This window comes from Corvus moneduloides, chromosome 11 (genome assembly GCF_009650955.1).
Source record: "Corvus moneduloides isolate bCorMon1 chromosome 11, bCorMon1.pri, whole genome shotgun sequence".
Classification (NCBI taxonomy): domain Eukaryota; kingdom Metazoa; phylum Chordata; class Aves; order Passeriformes; family Corvidae; genus Corvus; species Corvus moneduloides.
In genome coordinates this window covers 18,544,185-18,568,494 of record NC_045486.1, presented here as the reverse complement: position 1 = coordinate 18,568,494, position 24,310 = coordinate 18,544,185, and the positions used below count along the sequence as shown (strand labels likewise).

The 24,310-nt window shown below is 44.1% G+C and overlaps 1 protein-coding gene and 1 non-coding gene across 5 annotated transcripts in view; both read right to left on the bottom strand.

Moving 5' to 3' along the window:
* The window catches only part of IARS1 (isoleucyl-tRNA synthetase 1), an 89,173-nt gene extending 68,601 nt beyond the window's left edge, over positions 1-20,572 (bottom strand). For 2 of the 4 annotated variants that reach the window (XM_032120649.1, XM_032120645.1), the window contains exons 1-9: positions 20,486-20,572; positions 18,723-18,812; positions 16,330-16,449; positions 15,657-15,813; positions 15,071-15,190; positions 12,143-12,225; positions 4,433-4,550; positions 1,628-1,775; positions 319-406 (exon numbers count right to left, since the gene is read on the bottom strand). In XM_032120649.1, the coding sequence (XP_031976540.1) occupies positions 319-406; positions 1,628-1,775; positions 4,433-4,550; positions 12,143-12,225; positions 15,071-15,190; positions 15,657-15,813; positions 16,330-16,448 (833 nt within the window). In that variant the 5' untranslated portion in view covers position 16,449; positions 18,723-18,812; positions 20,486-20,572. The other 2 variants (XM_032120647.1, XM_032120646.1) reach the window with 2 other exon arrangements.
* On the bottom strand, positions 18,069-18,202 carry LOC116449663. Its single transcript, XR_004242486.1, has one exon. It is a non-coding gene; the product is annotated as a small nucleolar RNA SNORA84 (small nucleolar RNA).
* Positions 20,573-24,310: the final 3,738 nt, after the last annotated feature.

The following is a 24,310-nucleotide window of genomic DNA, read 5'->3' as shown; positions in this document are numbered from 1 at the left end:
TAAATATTTACAGAATGTGTAGAAGAAGGCATTTGGACCAGCTCCAGCATTTTCTCAAACTTTTACATTACTGTGAACACACAGGAAAGGGGTGGACTATGGAACCCTTTTTCCTCACCACAATACAAGGACCCAATGAAACTTTTTTCTGCTTGTAGCTTCACATACAAGACCAATTTGTTCCAGCAAATTTCAATTCCTTTTACAGATTTTTGCAATATAAACACACATGCAGGGAAATCCATCTTCTTGAAAACATTTAACTTCTGATCTAGAAAAACACTGAAAATTAGCAAGTGTAATCATTTATGTACTTGCCTGTCAAGTATTTCATATTCACTGTCAGATTTGTACAGTGCCACCAGCCTGGACTCCATCAAAATGTAAATCTTCCCTGTGGCCTTATCTAGAATATAAAACAAAACAGGAATTCCACAAATCTTCAGTTTAATCCCCTCATTTGCACCATTATGAAATCTTTCAATATGTGCAAGATGGTATCACTGTAGCTGTAAAACTGCCCAGAATAATCCTTTACTACTTTCCAGCTACTTCTACCCCACACAGCCAGTTAAGGAACACTTTCCAAAGGCTAAGTTTAAACAGAAACCACAGGATGAAATCCAGTCCACTGATTTTCAGTGTTTTATTGTTGCAGAGGCAGAAATACCCTTTCTTGTCTGTTATGGCTGAGCCAAATAAAAAAGCAATTGAGAAGTTTCAGTAAATGCAATTGAAACAGAGGGAAACAATTGGAAGATGGACAATTACCACATAAAATCAGTATTATTAAGTTGTGAGGTAATGATTGCACTTTATGCAGCCTTCCTGAGATTTGCTATTTCAATTACATGCTAGGCTTTCTTTCTAAAAGAAGTATATACCAACAAAGAAAGTTAATACAAAAAAAAAAAAAAGTGAAATGTTATGAAGAAAACTCATTTTCTACCCCAAACCACCCTGATTTCCTAACTTCAATGACAAATTTTATTCAGGCTGCTACCCTGCCAACTCAGTCAGGGTCACTGTCCCACAGCAGCAAGCCAAAGACATCCAAATCCAACTCAGCCCCTCAGGCAAGTGAGATGTTATTTCTGAAAGCACTCAGTATTTCTTTTTAAGATGACCAAATTTCTGTTAAAACTTTTGAAAACTGAAACATACTTAGCTCTCTTAATAGAAAAAAAACCCAAACATGTGGAGTTCACTGCAGAACTTTATGTTTAACATCACCTTAGGCATACAACAGATTCATGTGGTTATGTTGGAACTGGAAATTCCTACTTACTATTCTGTTTAATTTCTTTTTAAAAGGGGGGATGCTTGTAGATGAAGGTATAATTAAAGACTACAAGCACCCCATCCCTTTTTTTTTTATTCTTTATTTCATCTATTAATATTTTCAAGGTACAGTCCTCATAAACCATGTAAAATTACAAGAGCACAGCAGTTGGAAATCATCAGCCACATCCAAAGTGGATCTCATCTTTCAAACTAACACTGGTTCAACCCCCAGGAAGTTCTGTAAATTTAACCTAAACCAGTCTATAATACAAAACATAAGTACATATTCACAGGCACTGAAGGAAGAGGTGCTCGTTGTGTGTCCCCTGCAGTTAATACTTGCCTCTCAGTTTTACATACTGCAATTCTGGGTTAACACAAAGGGCCAGATTGCTGGGCAAGGTCCAGGGAGTCGTGGTCCAGGCGACAAGAGACACACTGGGATCTTCTTCCAGTGGGAAGCTCACAGTCACTGAAGGATCCTGAACATCCTGAAAAACAAGATAAAGTCCAAGGGTAAAAAGAGAGCCAGCAAAAAGCCTTTACTGCCTATGTGAGTGAGAAAATGGAAATCTAAGATGCAGTAACTCTCACTGCCATGCACCCAAACCTATCTGGCAACTGGCCTAGTTCATCACTGTAATCTGTAATGTAAAAGGTGAAGTGGCAGCATTTAAGTCAAGAATAGAGCACCAGTCACAGAGTTCCTCATTACACCAGTGCAGTCTGTTAGTCCAACAAGGCCACAGGGTTAAAATCTCCCACTTGCTGGAAGATTTGGGGGATTTGCTGCCAAAACACCAAAGAAAAGACAAGTGCAGTTCCTTTAGGTACCTCTTATAACCCCATTTTCAAAGTTTAGAACCAATCTCAAGGGTCAGGAAAATCAGCAGTTTCTCAGATACGACTAAACAAAGCCTTTTCCACATTCTCTTCTGTAGCCAGGGATTAGGAAGAACAGCCACCACATAAAATGATTCATCTCTAATTAAGAAGCTGCTGTTAACAAGGAGGGGGAAAACATTTGGAATACTTAAAAACAAGAGTATATCAATGTTTAAGAGTAAAAGAAACTTCAGGGAAGGAGACCTTTGTCAGCTACACTGTAAAACTTAACCTTCAAATGAGTCCAAAAAATCCACTGAAAACAAGTTTTTCTGTCAGCCAAGTACAACCCTATTCAGTCACTTCACATTTCACATATGATGAAAAGCTGTTGTAAAAGCAAGTCTAACCCTCCAAATGTGAAACTTTCACTATGAAATTCTAAATGCCAACTCAGAGGGTGCCGTGCACACCGACCCTAAGCACAGAAATAGGTCCTGTGGCCTCGACACGTCTCGTGCGAGGCGCTCTGGTTTCCATCCAGCATCATGGAGCAGTTAATGGCATCATGGGACAGGCAGCTATTTATGTCTGAGCTGAGGGCTGCTCCAGAGGGAATTTTCTGTGAACATCTGGTGCAGTCAACAGTAAAACATAAATATTACATAACCCATGGCCTGCGCTCAATACCAGGCAGAGCTCGAGCTCTCGGTTCTGTCTGTACTGAGTGCAAGGCAGCACTGCAGGCTACTCACTTTGCTTTCTGAAGCACTCAGCTCACCAGGTAGATAAAAACAACTGGCAAAGCATAAAAAATGCCATCCAGGCTGACAGGTAATGGCATCAGGTAGTGTTTTAGCTGTTAAAATTTCACCTGCAGATGCCACTTCTTCAATTTAATGCAACACCAGCTGCTGGCATTGTTAACTCAAGTGTGCATTAGACACCCAGCTCTGGTTCTGAACATGCTTCTTGTGTCCTACTGCTCCTGATCTGTGTCCCGGCTCTCAGAGGATCAATAAACAGCAGCTTTCCACTGTGAGAAAGGCAACAGCTGCTTCACACCCAGAAGTGGCTGTGCTCACCAAGAATAAATCCTGTCAGCTCACAGACCCACACCTTCCAAACACCACTTCTAGCAGATAGGAAAAATAATTTTTGTATGGAGTGGCAGAGCAGCCACACACACCTCTGGTTCTAGAGTAAGAAACAGCATCTGAATATTTCATCAAGACTCAAGAAGAGAAAAAAACGAGCTCTAGCTTTATGGAAAAAGAGAACACATACACAAACCCTCCAAAATAGTCTTTGTTCTAAAGAAAGCTCATTAATCTGAGCCTGTGTGAAATGTCAGTTAATAAGGACAAGAAAAGTAATTATTTCAGTTGTCAGACAGTCACAAATATCAAGGTATCTTTGCAAATCTCTCTTTCATAAATCACAAACCAGGTTTTTTTCAGCATAAATACCCCTCAGCAATACAGAAAGCTCTGGTATCTGTGGGCTGCATTGTACTACAAGTCTATTTAAACATTTGTTTCAAAAATACTATTTTTGGCCAGAAAACTGGCCTTTTTTAGGCAAGATGTAGAGACCAGATGTACAATCTGTGCTTGCGCTCTGCTCCCACAATGCAAGTGAAAGATTTACGATATAATGATATGGAGGCCTGGGTCAGGATTGGAAAGGATACAAAACCTCTAGCCACAAACTAACATGGAATTTGAAAAACTGAGACACAAGTTCTGCTTTCACATACATGAACATGAGTTTGTTGCAAGCGAGAGGCTGCACTTGCCTTATCTTGTCATTCACTTTTAAAGGAACATTTTATAAACCACAGTAAGCCCTGCATTATATAAGGTAGAACATTTTCTGGTGTTTCCCAATCTAAATTAATGATTCTTAGAAGAGCCATTATCCTACTGCTACAGTGTCTTTGACATTCCTTATGAATCCCCTCACGGAAGATTAAAACCTTGTCAAAGACCCTCTTGTGCATAGGGACAACTGCAGCTCCCCTCTTAAAATTCAGCATAAAAATCCACCACTGCAGTACCACCTTGAGAGCCCAGAGAGGGAGGAATTTACCCCAATAAAACAAAGTGTTCACTTCAAAGATCTGTAAGTAGTAACCAAGGAAGAAGTCTAAGATCAAGTGATCCAAACAAATACAGCAAAATGTGATAAAAATTAACCCATTTACCTAGATTTTTACTACCAATTTGGAATGTAATGATGTGCTTAGGTACCACCAAGCAAAAAGTACTAAAGCTCTTCATATCCAAACAGAAGAGAATAGAGAAATCTGATTGCAACTTACCTTGTAGTTCTGATGGGACTCAAAGTTGGACAGGGGGGTGTTGCACGCAGTTGAAAAAGGCATGACCTTAACTCCTCTATACACCAGCCCTTTGTCATAGAGCTGCTTGAAAACCCACCTGAAATACACAAGGAACAAGGAATAATTTGGTGTTTCACATTTAGTAAATAAACTGCAAAATGGGGTTTGTGCTCTAGCTGGAGTTTCTTTCTGAATTACACCTCTTTTTTAAAATCCATCATCAACTAAAGACAATATTTGCGAGTCAAAAGGCAAAGAGGTAATTGATTGCAACTGCATTTCTGGCAGATTTTTAGCTTTAGCTGGTTCTAGCAGCTTGGTATTCCATGCACTGGCTGCACAGAACATAGATTAATCAGCAATATGGATTTTTATTCCATCTAAATCCCTTCTCAGATTTCCTGAATACAAAGATCACTTGAAATCTGAACAATTAACAAGGCTGATATCAGTCATAATTTAGAGAAGAGACAAGTAGTGACATGGCTGCTCACTTCTCACATGATCTTAAGTTTCTGCTGCAGCAACCAGTGCCACAGAAGAGATACAGGTCAGAGCCACCTGCAACCCACCCCAAGTAAATCCTGATAATCTAAGAGCATTTTTCACAGGAGGGCACAGTTAACCATGAAAAATGATGAACTCAGTTTTACGGTGCCTCAATTTAATGTTCTCCTTTGAACTCAGATCCTCTCCAAGATCAGTCTCACACCAAGCCTTAACTCTGCTTAGGAAATCATCAATCCAGCCTGTAGCATAGCTGGATCTTTATGTTTTCTTGAAATAATCAAGACAGCACTTAATATTACAAATATTACACTTAATATTACATTGACAAATGGAGTCAATGCTCAAGATGAATGGAAGCTGGAAGAGAAACACTTCACACAGCAGCTCAAAGTGTCCATGTGATGGACAAACCCTGAATTCCCCACGGTTTCCTCAAAGATCATCAACATTTATCAGCTTCTCATGTCTCACTGACTTGCACACTCAATGGCACAGCCTGCAGGCTGTAAGGCAGGAGAGGGCAAGCCTTAAATAATCCTGCCAACTTCAACTCACAAATCAGAGCTACTGCACAGCCTCATCATTTTGAATTTCACATAGAAACTGTTAAAACTCTGCTGACTTTAAAAGCTCCTTTATCCAAACTGTTTTCAAACCATCCTGATCCCTTTTCTGGGTCCCTTTGCAGATAAATAGCTCATTGCTAAGCAACCAACCCCATCCTGGCAAGCAGCACTTTTTTCTGCAGGCTGTCGTTTTGTGCTTTAGAATCTGGACCTGTATTTCAGTCAGTGTCTTGTCTTCCATGCTTGAAATTATCATCTTCAACAAAAACCACAAGTAGACTATTGCACTGATTTTATCTGTAGCCTAAAATAAGAATATCAAAAGACATGCCCTGTCTTGCTGACATGAAAGTCCTATGGTGCCTTAATCAGAATAATCTTTACACTACAGATTAGGCAGCTGGAGAGAATATAGAATGTCACATGGAAAAGATGTGCAGTCCATCAGATTCATCCATGGGCCTCCAGTAAAAGTCAAAAACTCTCCTATAAGTCATCACTAACATCAGAAAAAGTACAAAATCCAAAGTCTGAGATGGAAAAATCCTCAGTGACCCTCAGCAGCATCAAGTTCTGCCACAGAGGAGCCAAACCTACAAATCTCTCAGAGCTGTGCACTCCTACAAAGGTGCCTTACCTGACACACAACTCCAAAGAAACCTTGTTCAACCAAGAAACGTCACCCACAGGCAAGATGTGGCTGCCTGACCCCCAACCCAAATCTGAAACAGAGCAGCAAGTGACTATTTTACAATGGAGATTTTAAGTTTATCAACTTAGACTTGTATAAATCCAGATCAGTCTTTTATAAATGTGATCCCTGAATATAGTTTCACCAGCTTTCAGCATAAAAATTTGAGCTGGCTAACTGCACAAGTTTTTGTGTGAGTTAAAATAACTTTAAATGTATGCTTACCCCCTCAGAGCATAATGAAGGCAGCCTGTGACAAGTGACAGCATTCCTACTGAAGGTGTTCTATTTGCCTTTCAAAACCAGTAACTAAAATACCTATAGAAAAAGGCTCCACTTTACTTTCTATAGAACACTGCCTACTAACAGCACACAGAAACTACTCTGAGAAACACTGAATATTTAATTCAGCTGTAAATATAACTGTAAACTCAGGGAGCTGCTCAGGAAAGGTGAGCGCAACACAGAGCTACCAAGCTCCCAATCCAGGCCAGCATCTCCCTCCTGTGGCAATCCCATCCCATTGCACATCCCGGGCTCCAGCTGTGCACTGCAGAGCAGGGATGGGCTTCCACACCGCAGCCCTCTCCTGAGCTTCTCACAGGCCACAACGAGCACTCATTTGGAGGTTATCACACAGCCATTCACACGGAATAAACAGAATTATAATTGAGTCAAGACTGCTGTTTGATACCACAGCCCTCATTACCGCTACAAAAGCTCTTTTGTTATCTCAAAAAAATGGCTCTAAATGGCTTCCTTAACAAAAAAGCTTCTGTGAGCTGCTGGTGTGTGACCACCACACTTGCAGAGATGATTCCCAAAGAGCTCCCTGCAGCAGCTCCCACCTGAAACACAGCACCTGCCAATGATGAGCCTAGTTCTAACAGTAAGAGTCACTTACAGGTGGCACTTAAAGGCATCACAGTATTTTAGACAATAACCTCACAAAACATGGTTTAACCCTCATGTTTAAAAAATGCTGACACTTTGCAAGAAAGGGGCTCCAGGTTTGTAAGCCAAAATTGAAACTGCAGTGCTATCTGAAAGAAAAATAATAACCTAAGGAAACCACAGAGCTCCTTTCTAGTGACAAACAAAACACAGAAATGAGAAGTCAAACCCTGTTCCTCTAATTCTGCTACATTTCTCCTCGAACATAAATACATTTAGTTTCATCCTCTTGGCTGAGGGAGCAGCACTCAGACCTTTATTAAGAAAAATGCAGTTTGGGAAAAGGTGAAATTCAAGATGCGTATTTCAGCTTCTTGTTAAGAGAGAATCTGGTCCCTAAAGGTGCAAGGAATGTTTAACTTCCAAAGTGATACCAATTTGTTGTTCCTGAAATGTGATGATGGGTTAACACAGCTGGTTCAAGCCCAGTCAATAACAAAGCCTTGCTCTCTCCAGAACTCCCAAGAAACCAGAACCTTGCTGCAGTATTTGTTCATCCAAGTCACACACACAGCACACAAACACCCCATGGATTTAATCAAACTCCTGCAGAGCAAGGCTTTGCTTCCAAAAGATACTGAATCAGTCAGTACAGCACTCCAAACAGCCCTGGCATCCCACACGAAATCCAACATCTCTCACTATCCTCAGCAGATGCAAAAGCAAGCTGCACTTCTCAAACACGTACATCCAGTTCACATCAAAGAGAGGGATTTGATCTTGGAGCTTCCCAAGTTCTTAATGCCATTCCTTTGGGGGATCAAGGGGCTCTGTTTGCAATGATCAGTATCTAATCCAACCTTTCCAGAAAACTAACTCATAATTAACACTGAGATTTATTTTCAAACACATATAAAGTGCTTTCCCCCCTTTTTTTTCCCTCTTTAAAGAAAAAACACCAGGACCTGTAAACAGTTCTGCGGGCATTAGCACAGCAGGATCTAGAGGTCTATGATTTCAACATACCCATGGTATTATAGGTAAATGGACAAAATTATTGCTATGTGACCTCACATCAGTTCGTATCAAGATAAAATGACAATTTTATAGCCTCTGTAGGCCTATCAAACACATGCAGGCACAAACACCATGCTATGTAAGAAGCTCTGTCATTTCCAAGTTCAGCAAACACTGCATCCTAACAGCATCACGGGAAGCAGAGCTTCCGAGGAAAAGGTTTTCCCGGGACTCATAAACAACACTTGATAGACAAGATAAAATCAAAAAGAAAGCAACAATCAAAAACAGATGATTAAGGAAAAAAAAAACCAGAAAAAAAACCGCTCAAAAAACACTGAACATGAATCAAAAAAGCATTAACTTAGGTAGAACATGAATTCCACTAACAAACACAGCCTGTCTTTAGAACAGTATGTTGGAAAGACATCTCTTTAAGAAAGTCAAGAAAAGTATTTATTTGTTCCAGGGCCTAGGAATTGTTAAGTACAGAAGTTATCAAAAATTATGCTCAACTGCCACTGAGAGCTTTAAAATCCTGGCATACAGAGATCATCCAGCTCCAGGTCTAGCCTCCAAGTTGTAATCTTTGGAACAGTGTATTTGTTGAGAGATTCTGGATCAAGCCAAAAATGCAAAATACCTGTGTAACAGGAAATGTGAATATCTAAAATGGATGCTAAACTTATCCCAAAGGTCAGGCATGGGACTACAGTGTACTCCTCCTTCAAAATACAGGTAAGGAGATACAACAACAAGGACTGGAATGGTGAGAAGGTAACAACAAGGGGACTAGAGAACTTAATGCACAAAAGAAATACAACAATGAGGAAAAAAAATACAGGTTGCTCATAGAAAAACTGATAAATCAGATTTCTTATGACCGGTATCTCTCTAGAGAATCACTAGTCATGGAATACACAGCATGCAACACTGATTTCCGCTAGGACCAGAGATGTGTTGTTCTGAGAGCATGCTGGTTTAATGCTGAGTGCTGGTCCTGTCTCAGGGCAGGCCGGGGGTGAGCCCAGCTCTCCCTGGCACCTCCTCCCAGAGCTCCATCACCAAGGGGAGCTCAGGACTGTCCCTAACGCGGAATCAGGCTCAGCCCGCAGTTGCTCATTCGGGCACTAGATGGTGACAGGAATCTGCTCAAGCAACCCTTCAGAGGAGCAGGAGGAGAGGCCAAGGCCTGGGCATCACCCCGGGACCAGCAGAGCCGTCCCCTCACCCCGGCACGCCACAGGCTGCTTCCCCGGAGCCCAGGGAGAACTGCGCCCCAGGAGCAAACTCACATCCAGCCCCACACCTGTGCAACAAGCCAGCAGTGAAGACAATCATTTATAGTTACTCCAACTCCCAAAGGTTTCTTTCAGACCACCTCAGTAGGAAGTTTAAGCTCCCATCAAACTCCTCTCCCTTTCACTGGATGTCTCGTGACCATACAAATAAAAGGCAAGAACATATTGCATGTTTGTGCCGTGCCAGCTCAAGATCACTGTCATTGCACAGTTCCAGTGAAGGGCACTCCTTAATTGAGATCCAAGCCACTGCAGGACAAACTCTACAGAATTAGAACTTAAAAGTTCTATTTAAGTTATTTAATATATACAGAGTTGACTGTATCTTAACATCGAAAGCAGTACAGTATCACCTCTTACTGACACCACCTTTCAACCCTCCCCTGAAAAACTCTGCCAGGATACCACAGTTCCACCAATCAATGTTTTTTTGTAAGTCAAAATTTAGCAGGCTGAAAATTCAGTTTAGTCAGTCATCATATGACATAGCACCAAAGTGCCAACAAAGCAGTCATTGCCACCAGGACAATTATAAAAGATGAAAAAGAAATGCTCTCTAGCATTCTGAGCTTATTAATATTGTTTTGTAGAGATACTAGATAACAGATGTATTTGGTGTCTGAGTCCTAAATTATTTCCAATCTAAATGATTTGGATTGAATCAGCCACCACTGAAAACAACATTTATCACAAGTACTGGATTATCTCACTGAACTCAAGAGAAACACAGAAGAAAACACCACATGTCACAAAGAAATTCCAGTTGAGACCACTCCAGAGCTGCAACCCTCAAGAAGAGCTACAGACCAGAAAAAAAATAACCTAAACAGACTGGTTTATCTGATTATAAGACTAAAGACAAACTCCTTACCATATTTTAACCACAAAACCTACAGTTGCCATGCCCACTACCATTTTCACAATCAGGTTTTTTTCTGGACCTAAAATCAGCATTTTTCTCCCACAGACAGAACAACAACAAGGTAAAAGCACTGGACAGGCCAATGCAGAAATTAATCCACAGTTTCTCTTTCGTACATACCTGAAGACTAAATTTTAAAACTTTTTTTAAAGAATTTCAAAAGGAGCTCATATATCCATATATTTATGTTTAAAATCAATTGAGAGAGAAGCATAGAACCTACAGCTCAAATTAGCACTCCTGATGGACATGAAAAGTAACTTCAGGAACATCTTTTGGGTCTGATGATTGCCTAGGTAACCATCCAATTTATTTTCTTTTATTTTTAGGAAATCGTGCATTACCCTGTCAAAAGCACCACTCTAATTGCAGTGACAGGGCTCTCTTTAAGCATCATCTCCCTCAGCCCTGAGACAGTCCTAGGAGACTTTCCCAAAAAACCCAATTTTTCAAAACAGAAAATGCATTTCATTACATGACTTAACAGAAACTTAACACTATCAGGAAGCAAAAAAAGTACAATTAAGTGGCTGTCTGCCTACGTACTTCCTGAAATTTTTCTGAGTTTTCAGACCCAAAGTTTATACTTTAGAGTCTGTAACAAAGCAAGCATTAGGAGGTGATCTCTGTGACAGGTGAAAGACCAGAAACTGCCTTTTGAAGAGGTGGTGGGAGAAACAAACCACCAAAAAAAGGTTTGGGCTGCTGAGCGAGACCCTGCAGCTAGCTCAAGTCAGGTTTGGTTTTTAAGCTTCCAGTTAAACAGAATTTGAGATGCCACTAAGTATTTTTGTGATTTACAAAACAAAGGTTTCTTGTCAGTTTTGGCTTTTTAATTATGCAGGGTTTCTTCAGCTGAGTTAGTTAAACATCTGCTGCCTTCCCACCATCTTTCCAATGCTCACTGAAATCTCACTGGCACTTCAGCCCTCTGCAGTGGCTTCAGGGACATCTAAAATGTCTGTCAATCCATTATCATAACTTTATGAAACTAACTGTATGATTAAAGCTGATTAGTAAAACTAATCTTAACAAACATCCAATAATACTTTAATATACACATAATTTGCTTTACAATGGCTTTTTGTCAGCATATACTCTGCTGAACCTCTCCCTGCAATTCACCTTGTCATTCTATCACCCAGAAGACCCAAAGCTGCCATTTCTTCACTGTGTTAAACCAATCTTATTATCCTCTTAACCTGGAAGGTTGTATTGTCTTTTGAAATCCCAACAGGCACCCTGAATACATTGCCAAAACACCCAAACTTTACTTAGCTCTGCACCAGGAGTCCAAGACAGTTGACAAACTGTGCTGCCAAGAAAAAGATAACAGCAGATTCACAGCCTCTAAATTCAGGCTTGAAGAAGAGGTTTGGAGCTAAACTGAGCTTGGACAGTTTGCCCATTTACAGCTGACAGTGTGAAGAACATCAAGAATGCAGAGATATAACGTAATTTCCTACACCAACCAAGGAACATATTAATAGATCTTCAGAACTGCTTCTAAGTTGACATGGAGCAGTGAGATTTCAGGGCTCACTAAAGGCAGTATTGGCGCACTTTATTTTGCAAAGCCCTGCTACCCTGAAGAAGGGAAAAATGGGACAATTAATTCCGTCACTGGGACTTCAAGAGATTTCACATCACTTTAATTACTCTGCCTGATGTTTTATCTGCATTTGGCATTTTCAGAACAGTGCCAGTGATACATGGACCAGCACAGGTTTGCAATGACTGAAGCCTTTTTCACATTTCAAATCCATAAAGCAATACATGTTCACTTACCACACAGACTCCATGAACTCGGGGTAAAGAGTTTTATAGTCATTTTCAAAGTCAATCCAGCGTCCTAATCTGGTAACACTGAACTGTTAAGACACAAACACAGAGATTAAAAGGCACCTTAACAGTGTATCATCATGATACATGACTAATATTTATTCTGTAAAATAAACATCAAATGGGTTTTTAAGTGCAGTGTTTGTCCCATATTAATGAAATACATCCATAAAATATTTTAGCCTGATAATAGTTCCAAACAGTGTATTTAAACAGGCAAAAATAAGGAAGGAATGAAACCATGAGCATGGTTATTTAGAACCAAGGTCACACAACAGGCAAATGTGTTCAACGCAGCAGAAATGGTAGATCATTTGGATCATTCATCAAATAGAAATGGTGAATCACTCAAGGTTCAGCCAAGGTTCAAATGCCTGAAAATTGCTTTTCATTGCAGTGGTCTTACTTCTATTTTTAAGACTGCTTGTTGCAGAGACAGTGAAAACCCAGAAGACGTAGTCTATCAGCTTTCAGTTACATGAAAAGATGATGTAACTTGAAGACAAAGAAATGCCGAAAGAAATCGATACGTGACAAGTTATCAAACTATTCCAGGGCCAACTGCCTTCTCTGACTTCCCAAAGCCATGAGAGGGCTGCCAAAGCCCCAGGAGTGACAGGTGCTCGTCCTCCCTCAGGACAGATCATGGTCACATCCATGGCCCAGCAGGCAGACACTAATGAGGAATGAGCCAGCTATGGGATTCACTGGGACAAGTGGGATTTCATAGCCACCCAAACCCCCAGCTCTGCAGCCAGCCAAGCCAGCGACACCTGTCCTGACACTGTGAGACACAGCCCTCACTGAATGTCAAACCAGCAAAGTGAACACAAAGCACATTCATTCTCTCACCTCTACACTTTCATACAAGACCTGAGCTCCCGACACGTATCAGTTTTCATCCTGACCTTTAAGCCACGCTGACATTCCACTGGTAAGATCCATAGCCTAGGACTGATTAGCACAAGGATCCACAAGGTTGGAGCATTATGTTTGGTCTTGGTTTTGTAAGATCTCACACAGCCAAGGAACCTTTTTTATTTTTTCTTAAGTCTCAAATATTTGCTAACCACTCCAGGCAGAAAATAAACACTCTATCTAACAGGAATGTTGGTAATTCCTCTCCTAGCCCTATTCCGAAATACTTGAATTTATTACAAGTCAAAAGATATTTTAACAAATTTCATTATTTTTATTTATCAACTAAAATACACACAAGCATGCACAAGTTTACAAACAAAACAAAATACAAAATCCATTCACCACCCAAAAGATCAAGTGCTTGGATTAACCAGCACTGCAAAAACACCAGTTCCTGAAGCACAGCAAAGTTAAAAGGTATGGAAAATGCAACACATGTTCTAGGTTTGGCTGGGATAATGTTAATTTTCTTCCTCATAGCTGGTAAGGTGCTGCGCTCTGGATTTAGTACAGGAATCATGTTGTTAACCCACTGCTGGCTTAGGTGCTGCTGCACAGTGCTTACCCTAAGCAAGGAGTTCTCAGTTTCCCCGGCTGTGCCAGCAGGGAGCTGCACAAGGAGCTGGGTGGGAGAACAGCCAGGACAGCTGATCCCAACTGGCCAAAGGGACATTCCATAGCACAGAACAGCGTGCCCAGCAGAGAAACTGAGGGGACTTGGCCAGGAGCTGGGAATCACTGTGCAGAGACAGACTGGGAATCACTCAGCAACTGGACTGGGCATCACTTGGTTTTCCTGGCTTTTACTCCTCCCTCTCTCTCCTCTTTTACTAGCATTATTATCAATAGCATCATTACAATACTTTATTTTGTTTCAATTAAACTGTTCTATCTCCACTCATTGGTACTTGGCTGCCAGCTGAGGTTAAACCACCACAACAAATCAGAACGAATCTTGCTATTTTTATTTCTAAAAGCAACAAAGAATTATTGATGATGGGTTTGAAATACAGCATTTCAGAGTGTAGATGAATGAGTGTACATTTGAAAAAAAACAAACTGTCTGCTTTTCATCCAGCCACTCACTGAGGTTTAGGCCACAGCTACTCTACCCAAGGCAGCTCTGGGTTCTTCAGACACTGGCCATAACTTCAGAATTCTCCCAAGGGCAAGAGGCAAGTGATGCTCAAATAAGAAATTGCTATTTCCATGAAAAGAAATGCAGCAGGACTAGAGAACATGCAGAGGAGTGTGATGAAGTAGAACAGCTTTTGCATGAGGAAAACTTAAAATAATTAAGACTGTTCTGTCTAGGAAAAAAAAAGATGGTTAAGATAAAGCTTTATTGGAAATCATTTTATAGAACTACTATTCTTCCAACTCGCACACACCAACACTCTCCCTCTGTTCCTGGGATGCAAAGCTGACACCAGTATTCTCTGGGAAGACTGAGAGTTTACACACACCACCTGTGACAAAACCAGATGTGAGAATTTCTGTTCTTCCAAAAATACAAGCTACTACCCTGCACTCTGGCAATGAAAAGACTGGGGGAAGAAGAAACAGAAAAGCAGTGAGGTTAATGTTAATTTTCTTTAATGGCTCCATTTGAAAACCAAAGACAGATCTTTCATTTTTCTATACAAGAGAAGACACAAAGAAAGAGACAATGCTCAACATATCTATTATTTGTTCAGTGTATCTTATTAGACACTCTGAGCTCCAGGTAACCTGCAAGTAACCTCCTCTTGACAGCACCAGCAGTCTGTTCTGAGCCACAATGGTGCTCTTTTTTTCCCCCTTTCAGGATCACAGGGGAGAAACACAGTAGCTTAAAGACATGAGATTTATGCACATAATCAGACAAAAGGATGAAGTTCACCCTACCTGAAACACTTCTGCACAAATACATTTAGAAATGCTCAGCAGAACATGGACTGAGCCTTCACTTACCTCCCACTCCTTGGCGTATCTCATCACAATCCCTCTGCACTCTTTGTTGTAAGCTTCAATCCCCATCTTTGCCACATCCTCTGGCCCTTTAATGCCTAAAGTCTTGTCAATCTCATATTCCTGGGAGCATGGAAAACAACCAAACAAAACATCCTGTTATCAAAAGCTTTCAGGATTTCCCTGCAGAGTTTATTTATGTCCTATGCATTCTAATGAGGCTCAGGGGCCTCCTTTAACCTTTCGAGATTTCACGAGAACTGCACCTGAACTAGGCAGGGATTTCAAAGGGTCACCCTGGCGTGACTGTTCCTTCAGTATCACTAGAAAAATAAACAAAACACCAGTTTCTGCAATAGGTACCAAATAAATACAGCTTCATAGCAATGAACAGAGTGCAGGTGACCAGCGGGAAGCTCCTGAACTCCCCACACACAAAAGCCAGAGCAACACACTGGACAAGGAACTTTCATTTCTCTTTTAGCAACAATACCAGGTATAAAAGCAACTGAAACATGAGTGATAAGCAGGGAACAACAGCGAAAGAGGAACCAACAGAAGTATCTGTAGGTAAATTCATGACACATACCACAGGTAAGCCGTGGCAATCCCAGCCAAACCTTCTGTCAACATGAAAACCACTCTGATGAGCAAATCTGGTTACTATGTCTTTGATGGTTCCTGCAAGAATATGGCCATAGTGGGGGAGCCCAGTGGCAAACGGGGGGCCATCATAGAAGTTAAACCTACAACATAAAACATTCCTCATTAAAGCAAAAACTGAGTAGCAGGGCTTCAGACAGGGTGACTCTACCTGTATCCTTATACTACTTATGTTTTACTAGGAGAATATCCATTCCTTCCTTTTCCACCATCAGTCAGCACAGGTGCCACGCTGGCAGTGGGACTAAAGGGAACATTCCAACTTGATCAGTTCCTACCACTGCCAGTTCTACCAGGATTCCCATGGGAACATCCCAGCACGGTGCTCCACAGCTGCCACAATGGGAGGAGTTCTTTGCTTACCTCCCCATTCCACTTACAAACACACCAGGCAGGAAATTACAGGTTTACTGCTACTGTTTGAACACTGCTGATTCTTCACAAAGTGAAATATAAAGGGACAGCAGCATGAGCCAGGCCTGCTGTTGGCAAAGGCAGCAGCTGCTGTTTACAGAACCAAGGAAAAACAAAGAGTAATTACAGCTAAGCCAACCCTGCACTGCCATGCACAGTTGCTGCAGCTTTCAACAGATTCTTACCTAGGTCTATTCTTTGATTGCTTCAAGCATTCTTTGAAACAATTAAGATTTTTCCAGAGCGTCAGTATCTTCTCTTCCTCATTTGGAAAATTTATGTTTTCTGGAACTTGTTGAACCATTCTTTCCCAACAAGGATAGAGAAGAGAAAAAAACATATTGAACAGAAGTGAGAAAAAGGTAACTCCACAAATACAACTTATATCTTACAAATCCATATCACCAATCCAGAGCTTGGTTTTCCAAAGAGCCTGATTCATTGCAGGCATGGAAGCAAGCACTCTACTCTAAAAAAAAACTTAATTTTGACTGAGTTTTGGAACAGGAAAAGGATTCTCCATTCTTCTACTATGATTGTTCCCTTGTGTATTTCTGTTTCCTAGAGAAAACAGTCAAAGGGCAAATTATTTTTTGGTTACAGGTTTGGGATTTTTTTCTTTAGGAAAAATTTCCAAGTTCCAACTGACCCTTCAGCACCAGTTTGTACCAGAGAGTTTCACTTTAAACTACTGAAGAAGGGGCTTCTTTTCACTGTACATTTATTCACACCGTTCAGATGTTTAAAAGAGCATTTTCCACCAGGCTATGCCAGCATTCTCAGATGCCCCTAAAAGCAGCCAGACTGCAGAAAGCACAGTTGAAAAACATTGCAAAGATGAATATGTGTTTTAGAAGTACATTAAAACTAAGCCACAACAGGCTACTTCATTGCTGTAGAAGCAACACAGGGAAGAGGAATTCTCAACATAATTAGGAGCACACAGCAGAGTTGCCTGGTTCCAGACCTGCTACAAGATAGAAAGGGGTCAGATTTCAACAAAATGCCACGGCAAGAACTAAGCAGAGCTCTGGGGAATAAGGGTGTTCAAGACAGGAGCTCCCCAACAGGAGAAGACTGGTTATGAAGGTTGTAACAGATGATGCTACAGAATAAAAGGGTTCTCCCACCTCTCCCTTTATTGCTCCTGAGCACTTACACCGGAAGTAGCTACTACAGCCTTGAGCTTCCCTCAGCATTAGAGAATTACAAGTTATGGCACAAGACCTGAGCCTTGTGATTTACTCAGGTTTGTAAATACTAACTATGAATCAGCAACAAAGGCAAATGCATGAAGACAATTCTTCCAGTTACAGCTGAAATCCCAAAACATTTGCCTAAATGGAACCCAGACCACCACAGAAACTTCCAGCTCCAGGCTTGAACCCATATGAAAAAATGTGCTACAGGCCAATTCCACCGCTCATACTTTCTGTATTCATGACAAACCATTCTCTCCACTAGTAAGCCCAAATTATCATTTATCATGATCGTATTATTATAATTGAGAAACCCACAACCTGGTGCACAGCCAACACAGCATTTGGAGGGGACATCAGGGGCTGACAAGGAACACATGGACATGGCGTGAACGCATTTCTTAGAAGGGTAATAACCAGCCTTAGCACAGTGAGTTAGTCTATACACAGCTTGTAGGAGAGTTCTCACCAGTCTGCCTCAAAGCACTGATTAGGCTGTGTCATTTCTCAGTGATTTGATCACAGAGACAATGGAAATGATAAAAGAATTCAGCCTTAAAGCTTTTATCTCCCACAAGCCAGCTGACCTGAGGAATAAGGATCTGCATGTTCTACTCAGCTCAAGCTCAGCCCTCCCAAATTAGTGATAACTGCAAAGGGTTTGGAGACTGGCCCAGCTGTCAGGGCCATGTAACTGAACAAATCAGCTGCGGGCTGGGGGTTTGGGCTGTGCCTGTGACCGGGCTGTGGAGGCTGCTCACGGATCACAGACTCCCTGCGTAAATCACAGAGTCACTGTGGGCCCATTCTCCCAACTGCAGCACTGCACGGGCAAAGCAGTGTCCAGTAACCACAGGGCACAAATCCATACATGCTCTCAGCAACATTAGAAGTTTATTGCATCAGAAGCAGGGGAAAAAAAATACTGTTGAGAATTAATATGCAACCATCGCTACCAGTTGGGTTTTTTTCCGAAGTTACAAACCAGAATTTTAAACAGACTGACTTAAAAGACAAAAGCACATTGAAAATCTCACCATGGCTCAATCTCAGCTGAGCAAAAAAGCCAGGATCTAGCAATCAATTTATAGACAGAGGTATGAATATCTCTGCAGCACAAAAAAAGCTCATTATAAGCAATCTAGGTATTTCAGAGAATAATCAAGGACAACTCATTACTTTGAACAGTGACTGAGCAAAAACATCACAAATCATGTTACAGAAATTATTATACATATCTAATAAAACCACATTTTCAGACAACACATTTACAGAACTCAGTAAACACAAGGAGGGTTCTCCATTCATTTTCTGCTGACAAAAAGTGATAAAGTTTAAGACAATGTACCCTTAAGCAAGTTTTTATTAAGTACACTCACTTTTCTAGAGGATAACAACATTCATTAGGAAAGATGTGAAAGTTTGAAGATTGTACAACAGCAGTCTGAGACTTAGACTGGCCTTCTTATCTACAAAAAAAAAAAAAAACATGCATTAAAACCATAAAAGCAAGTTCAAGTGTGCTTTTTTAAATATTAAGATTTATCCTTAAAAAATCAATAAAAATTCAATTAAAATACCACTATGAATGAAGTGAACCCATATTTGAGAAATAGAGTTGTACTTTACGTACATCAGATATACGATTAAAACAAAGTGGGTTTCAAGATATTAATCATTTTGTTGACTGAGAACCTGTAAGTATAAAGACACAGGCTGAACTAAAGGTGTACAAAAGCTCTTCTGATTTCCAGGGGTTTATGAAGAGTCTCTTATTCTTGTTCCAGTCACCTTCTCCCACAAATTATTCTGTAGAAGAGACCAAAGCTCCCTTCAAAGACAAGGAACCTCCTTTCTCCATCTACAGCTGCCTTCTCCAAACTTAATGCTCTGTTTTCCATATACACCTGGCACCCCATTTCTGCCTTTTTAGGTACTGTTCTGGGGTAACATAAATTTAAACTGTTCACCTGATCATCAAAATTCTCCATTTCTACAAGGGACCGAAACAACCACTAAAACAAAAGGAAGGATGGATGGGAACAGAATGCTAAACTACAGAACAAATGTTGCTTCTGAAAATCTTGTACTAATGTCTCATACAGGGAATAAAATTTCAACACCATCCCAGCTGTCCTCCTGCAAGGAGGGTTTCCTGTAATACTGAAAAGCCAATTAAGACATTGCTAAAGCAACAAGCATACTGCTCAGTTAATGCTGTATTTAGACACAGATGTTTCATGCTATGCAGGAACCCAGTTTTACAGTTTTTGTATCTTGTGATGGCTTAAGAAATTTTTGTCGTCATCATACTACCTTGATTAAAAATGTAACATATCATTGTGAAGAAAAAGCAATCTAGGTTATCTTGAAATAACTTTGAACTATGTATTTTTAAGAAAACCTCAGAAACCAGTGACAGCTGAGTTACTGAACACTGCTTTTATGTGACAACTAAATTCTATTACCTGACAGCTGCTTTCTAAGCATATCACCACCAAACCCAATAAAAATGCTTCCTGCAGTTTCCAAAAGGCTCCCGTGGTGTGGGAGCCAACGTTTGCTGGAGATATCAAAGTCATCGCAGCTGCAGCAATAAAAAGGGTGCATTCATCAAACCCCCTCCATTAAAAGGATGCTGAAGGGAATGCTTTAGACATATTACACGTAAGGGACCTTAAGTTTTTTGTAAAGATAACTAATGAAATCAAGACTTGCTAAGTATTAAGCCCTACAATACGGCACCTGGTTAACCTTTAGTAAGTATCTGCTAGAAGTAACCTCAAAATTACAGAGAAAGGAAAGAATCTGTGCAGCACCCAAGCAGTAAAACACACATGAACGTGACGTGGTACACACAAAACACGAGCTCTGAAAAGTCGCCGATAATGTTAAACCCCACACGGGAGCTGCCAGCCCGGCCAGACCCTGTTACCGCCGTGACAGCATAGGCAGCTGCCGGCCCACGAGCCGCCGCTTTCATGGGACACCCTAAAGGTGCCGCCCGGCACCGGCTCCCGCGCCAAGCGCCCTTACACGCTGCTGGAGCCGCGCCGCCCTCGCGTCTCGGAGCCGCCCGCCCTGAGCCCGGCAGGGCCGTGAGGGGGCTGAGGGTCCGGCCCGGGCGGTGCTCCCCGCTCACCTCGGTCCCGCCATGATGCAATCGCGCCCTGCGCAGCATGGCCGGAAACACCGGCGGCGCCAAAGCCAATCAGCGCGCGGCTCTCTCCGGCCGCACAAAGGAGCTTTGTAAGGCGGCCGCCCATTGGGCGTGGCATGTCCCGGCGCGGCGCGTCACGGCGGCGCGAGGCAGCTCGGGAAACTGTTCCCGCGTGCCCGCCCCGCGGCTCCTGATTGGGCGGGGCCGGGGCGGGGCCGGGGCGGGGCCGGGGCGGGGCCGGGGCGGGGCCGGGGCGGGGCCGGGGCGGGGCCGGGGCGGGGCCGGGGCGGGGCCGGGGCGGGGCCGGGGCGGGGCCGGGGTTGTAAGTACTCTTAAATATCTCAAGATAGCGATTCTTAAGAGTGTAATTACAAAGTAATTCAAGGTAGTAATTCTTAAGGCTGTAACTATAACAGAAGTCCCTCCTCTGCTGCTGTGCCCCAACTAAAAAAAAAAAAAAAAAAAATTAAAAAAACCAACTTGTAGATGGGTTCCCACCTGTCGAAGGAAACTTAAGGGTTTGAAAAAGGTATTATCGCTGGCTGGCAGCGACTGAGAAACTACAAAACATTTCATGATACATTGAATAACGTTTCCTCCACTTTTCCAGTGCTGAAAACAGCTGTGAAAAGGCTCTCAACAGGGAAAAATAGAAGTGAGATGGGGAGGTGAGTGAGGGAGGTGGATGCTCTTCCCAGCTTGCACACCTGAACCCCGACCAGAACAGATCGTGGAGAATGAGGGTCAGGTCAATAATGGCACAAACTGTTCAGCTGCCTGCAGGTACTGATTTCAAATTGTTCTAAAAACTTGCTTACTAATACAGATGCAGGTATTAATTAGAGTTTTCAATGAAAGCTTTAGATTTTGATTTGCAGGGCTGGGTACAGGATGAACTCACTGGTCTGTGCAGGGCAGTGTCAGTGTGTGGATTAGAGATAATCCAGATGCGAAGGGAAGCACGTTATCTGGAATTCTCACCTGCTCAAAGTAGCACAAGACTGCTTTCTACACAAAATTTCCTACATCCTTCTAGAACAGCTAAAAAAATGCAGACTCAATCTGCACCAAGCCCAGAAAAACAGAAGAGAGTATGGGAACTGAGGCCAAACTAAACTGGGCTGACCAGCAGGACAGAAGAGACTGGATGCATGTGGTTGCCAGGGCAGAGTCTCTTGTACAAACACAGAGCTTCTGGGATGTTCTGTATCCAGGAGGGAAGTTTGGAGTGGCAGAAGTTTATTCAAGCCATACTGCTGCCTAATACATCTATGAAAAAGCCTGTGACAACTCAGGACGTGGATCCTACCACACGATGTGGCATTTCTTTATAAACATCCTCATGAACTCTGAAAGCGCTGCAACCTCCCTCTGCTCTCACGTTCCCTCAGATCTCAGAGACTGCAGGTTTTAGACAACTTTGGACAGCTGCTGCTTGCTCCAGTGCCAACTCCTTCCATCTTGGCCTTTAGTTTGTAAAACACACGGGTGATAAGGCCAGTTGACTTTAAATGGAATACCATATAATTCCTGAATGGAACTTGAAACAAAGACTGCTTAGAAATACATGCTCTAAAGCAGTGAAATAGACAAATGTTGGCAATTTGTTGTTGGCAATGTTGACTCTGTAGGTAGCCCAAATCCGCATTTTTACCTTGTCTCTCCCTGTATATTTTGTACTTCTTTGTCCTTCACTGTTAAATTGTAATAAAATGTTACCTGCATTGGGAACTGCTGTCCTTGTTCATGCACACCCTTTACTTAGCATTTCGGCAACACTGAGCTTGTTTTTCATTAACAAATTGGCCATGTGGAAGGGGTGAACAGGGAAGTCCCTGTCAGGTAAGTTACATACGGGGCGAAAAAAAAAAACCCAGAGCAAATTGGAAAATCAGGGGAAATGTGTAGTAAATGAATGAAGGCCCAGCACAAGTAACTGCGGCATTCCCCAAACTACAAGAATGAATGTCTCTGCTCTAATTTTTCACTCTATACTGATGAAAAAGCACCGACTCAGCTGGAGAGGTTAAAGGGAAGAAAAAAAAAAATCACCGTGAAGCCTCAGGAGGGGATTCTCCTGGCGTGAGGCGGCTGAGGGGGAAGGCGTGGGCACCATTTTGTGGGACCCGGGGGAAGGTCACCGCTCCCCGGCGCTGGCGCCGGCCGCAGCCTGGAGCTACAGGAGAAGGGCGGCCGTGGGCACTAGCACTGAGCGCCGCGGCTTCTCCAGCGCCTGGTGCCGGCTCCGAGCCGCCCCTTCTCCCTCCCCGCTGCCCCCGCGGCCATTTCGCCCCCCGCCCCCCCCCAGCGCCCCTCAGGGGCGGCCTAAGCGGTTTGCGTAGCGGTTTGCGTAGCGCCGCTGCCCTGGACGGGCCCCGTACGCGGTTTGCGTGGCGGCGCCGCCGCAAGGGGCGGGCGGGAAACGGTGCTTGCGCGGGGAATTGAGCGTAAATGGCCTTTCTGAATAGGGGATGAACAAAATGCGCCCGCAGCTCTGAGCCAAGCCAAAGCGCGCCCAAGGGGGGGAAGATCCCGGGAGAACTCGGGATAACACGGGAGATACGAGCGCGCGGCTGCGGTGACGCGGAGCGCCCGCGCTCTCCGGGCGCGGAGGGCGAAGTTTGGCGGGGACAGGCCGGCTGAGGAGCGGCTGTGTTCCCCCGGCACCCCCCCGCGGCGCGGCGGCAGTTGGACTGCGCCAGAGGTGATAAGTATGGGTTGCGCGGGAGCGCGCCGGCAGTGGGCGCGGGGCGGCGGGCGGTGCGCGCGCTCCCTGTGCGGTCCTTGAGCCTCGGCCCCCTCCCCTCCCCTCGCTCGCTCCGCTCCCGGGCCCTGCCCCGGCCCGCCGTGCCCGGCGCAGCGCTGACAGCCCGGCAGCGCTCGGCCGGGGAGTAGGCGAGACCATCTCCGAGGCGGCGGCTTGGAACCCGTCAAGCTGCCCCGCAGCCCGCAGCCGTTCAGCCAGGCTATGCGCTGCCAACGGGCTCCGCTCAAGAAAAAAACAGAGCGGATCGTGAAAAGGTAGAGGCGCCCGCAGAGGCCCCCGTAGGGCTCTTGGGAAGCGGCCGCTCAGCCCGGAGAAAAGCGGAGGACGCGCCGGAGAGGCGACGGCGCAGGAGCAGCGCGGCGGGGGCGTCCCGGCGGCTCGGAGCATGTGAGAGGTCGGGGGGCCGCGATGCTGCGACGCGCGGAGTTCATCGTGTGCCCGCCCTGGGAGCCCGCCCGCGGCGAGGGGGTGCCGGGGGGCGCCTCCCCGACGCCGCTGAAGGGCGGCGAGCCCCGGCGGGGCGGCAGCCGGTCCCGCTGGCCGCCCGGGCGGCGCGGGAGGGTCCCCGGCGGGGCGCGGAAGCTGCTGGGTAGCCGCACGCACAGCCACTTCCAGCACTACCAGCACCAGCAGCTGCAGCAGCAGCACTGCCGCGCCTTCCGCCGCTGCCACCGCCCGGCGCGGCCGCGGGTGCTGCTCTCCCTGCGGCCCGTCAACGTGCTGGGCCGGCGGGCGCCGGGCATGCGGGCGCCCCGCAACACCAACCAGTTCCTGATGCGGGAGAAGTACCAGCTCATGCACCTGCGCTCGGACTCTGTGGGCACTGAGAGCGGCGGGTCGGACTGCGAGATGGACCCGCTGGACATGGACTCGTACCTGGGAGTGCTGGAGAACGCCCGCGGGGCGCTGATGGAGTGCGCGGGGGAGCCCGGACCCGCCGCCCGCTCCCCGCCTGACCGGTCCGGGGCCGGGGGCGGTGCGGCCGCGGGTTCCCCGCAGGAGGAGAGCCAGCAGTACTTCCCCTCGGAGGACGATGTGAT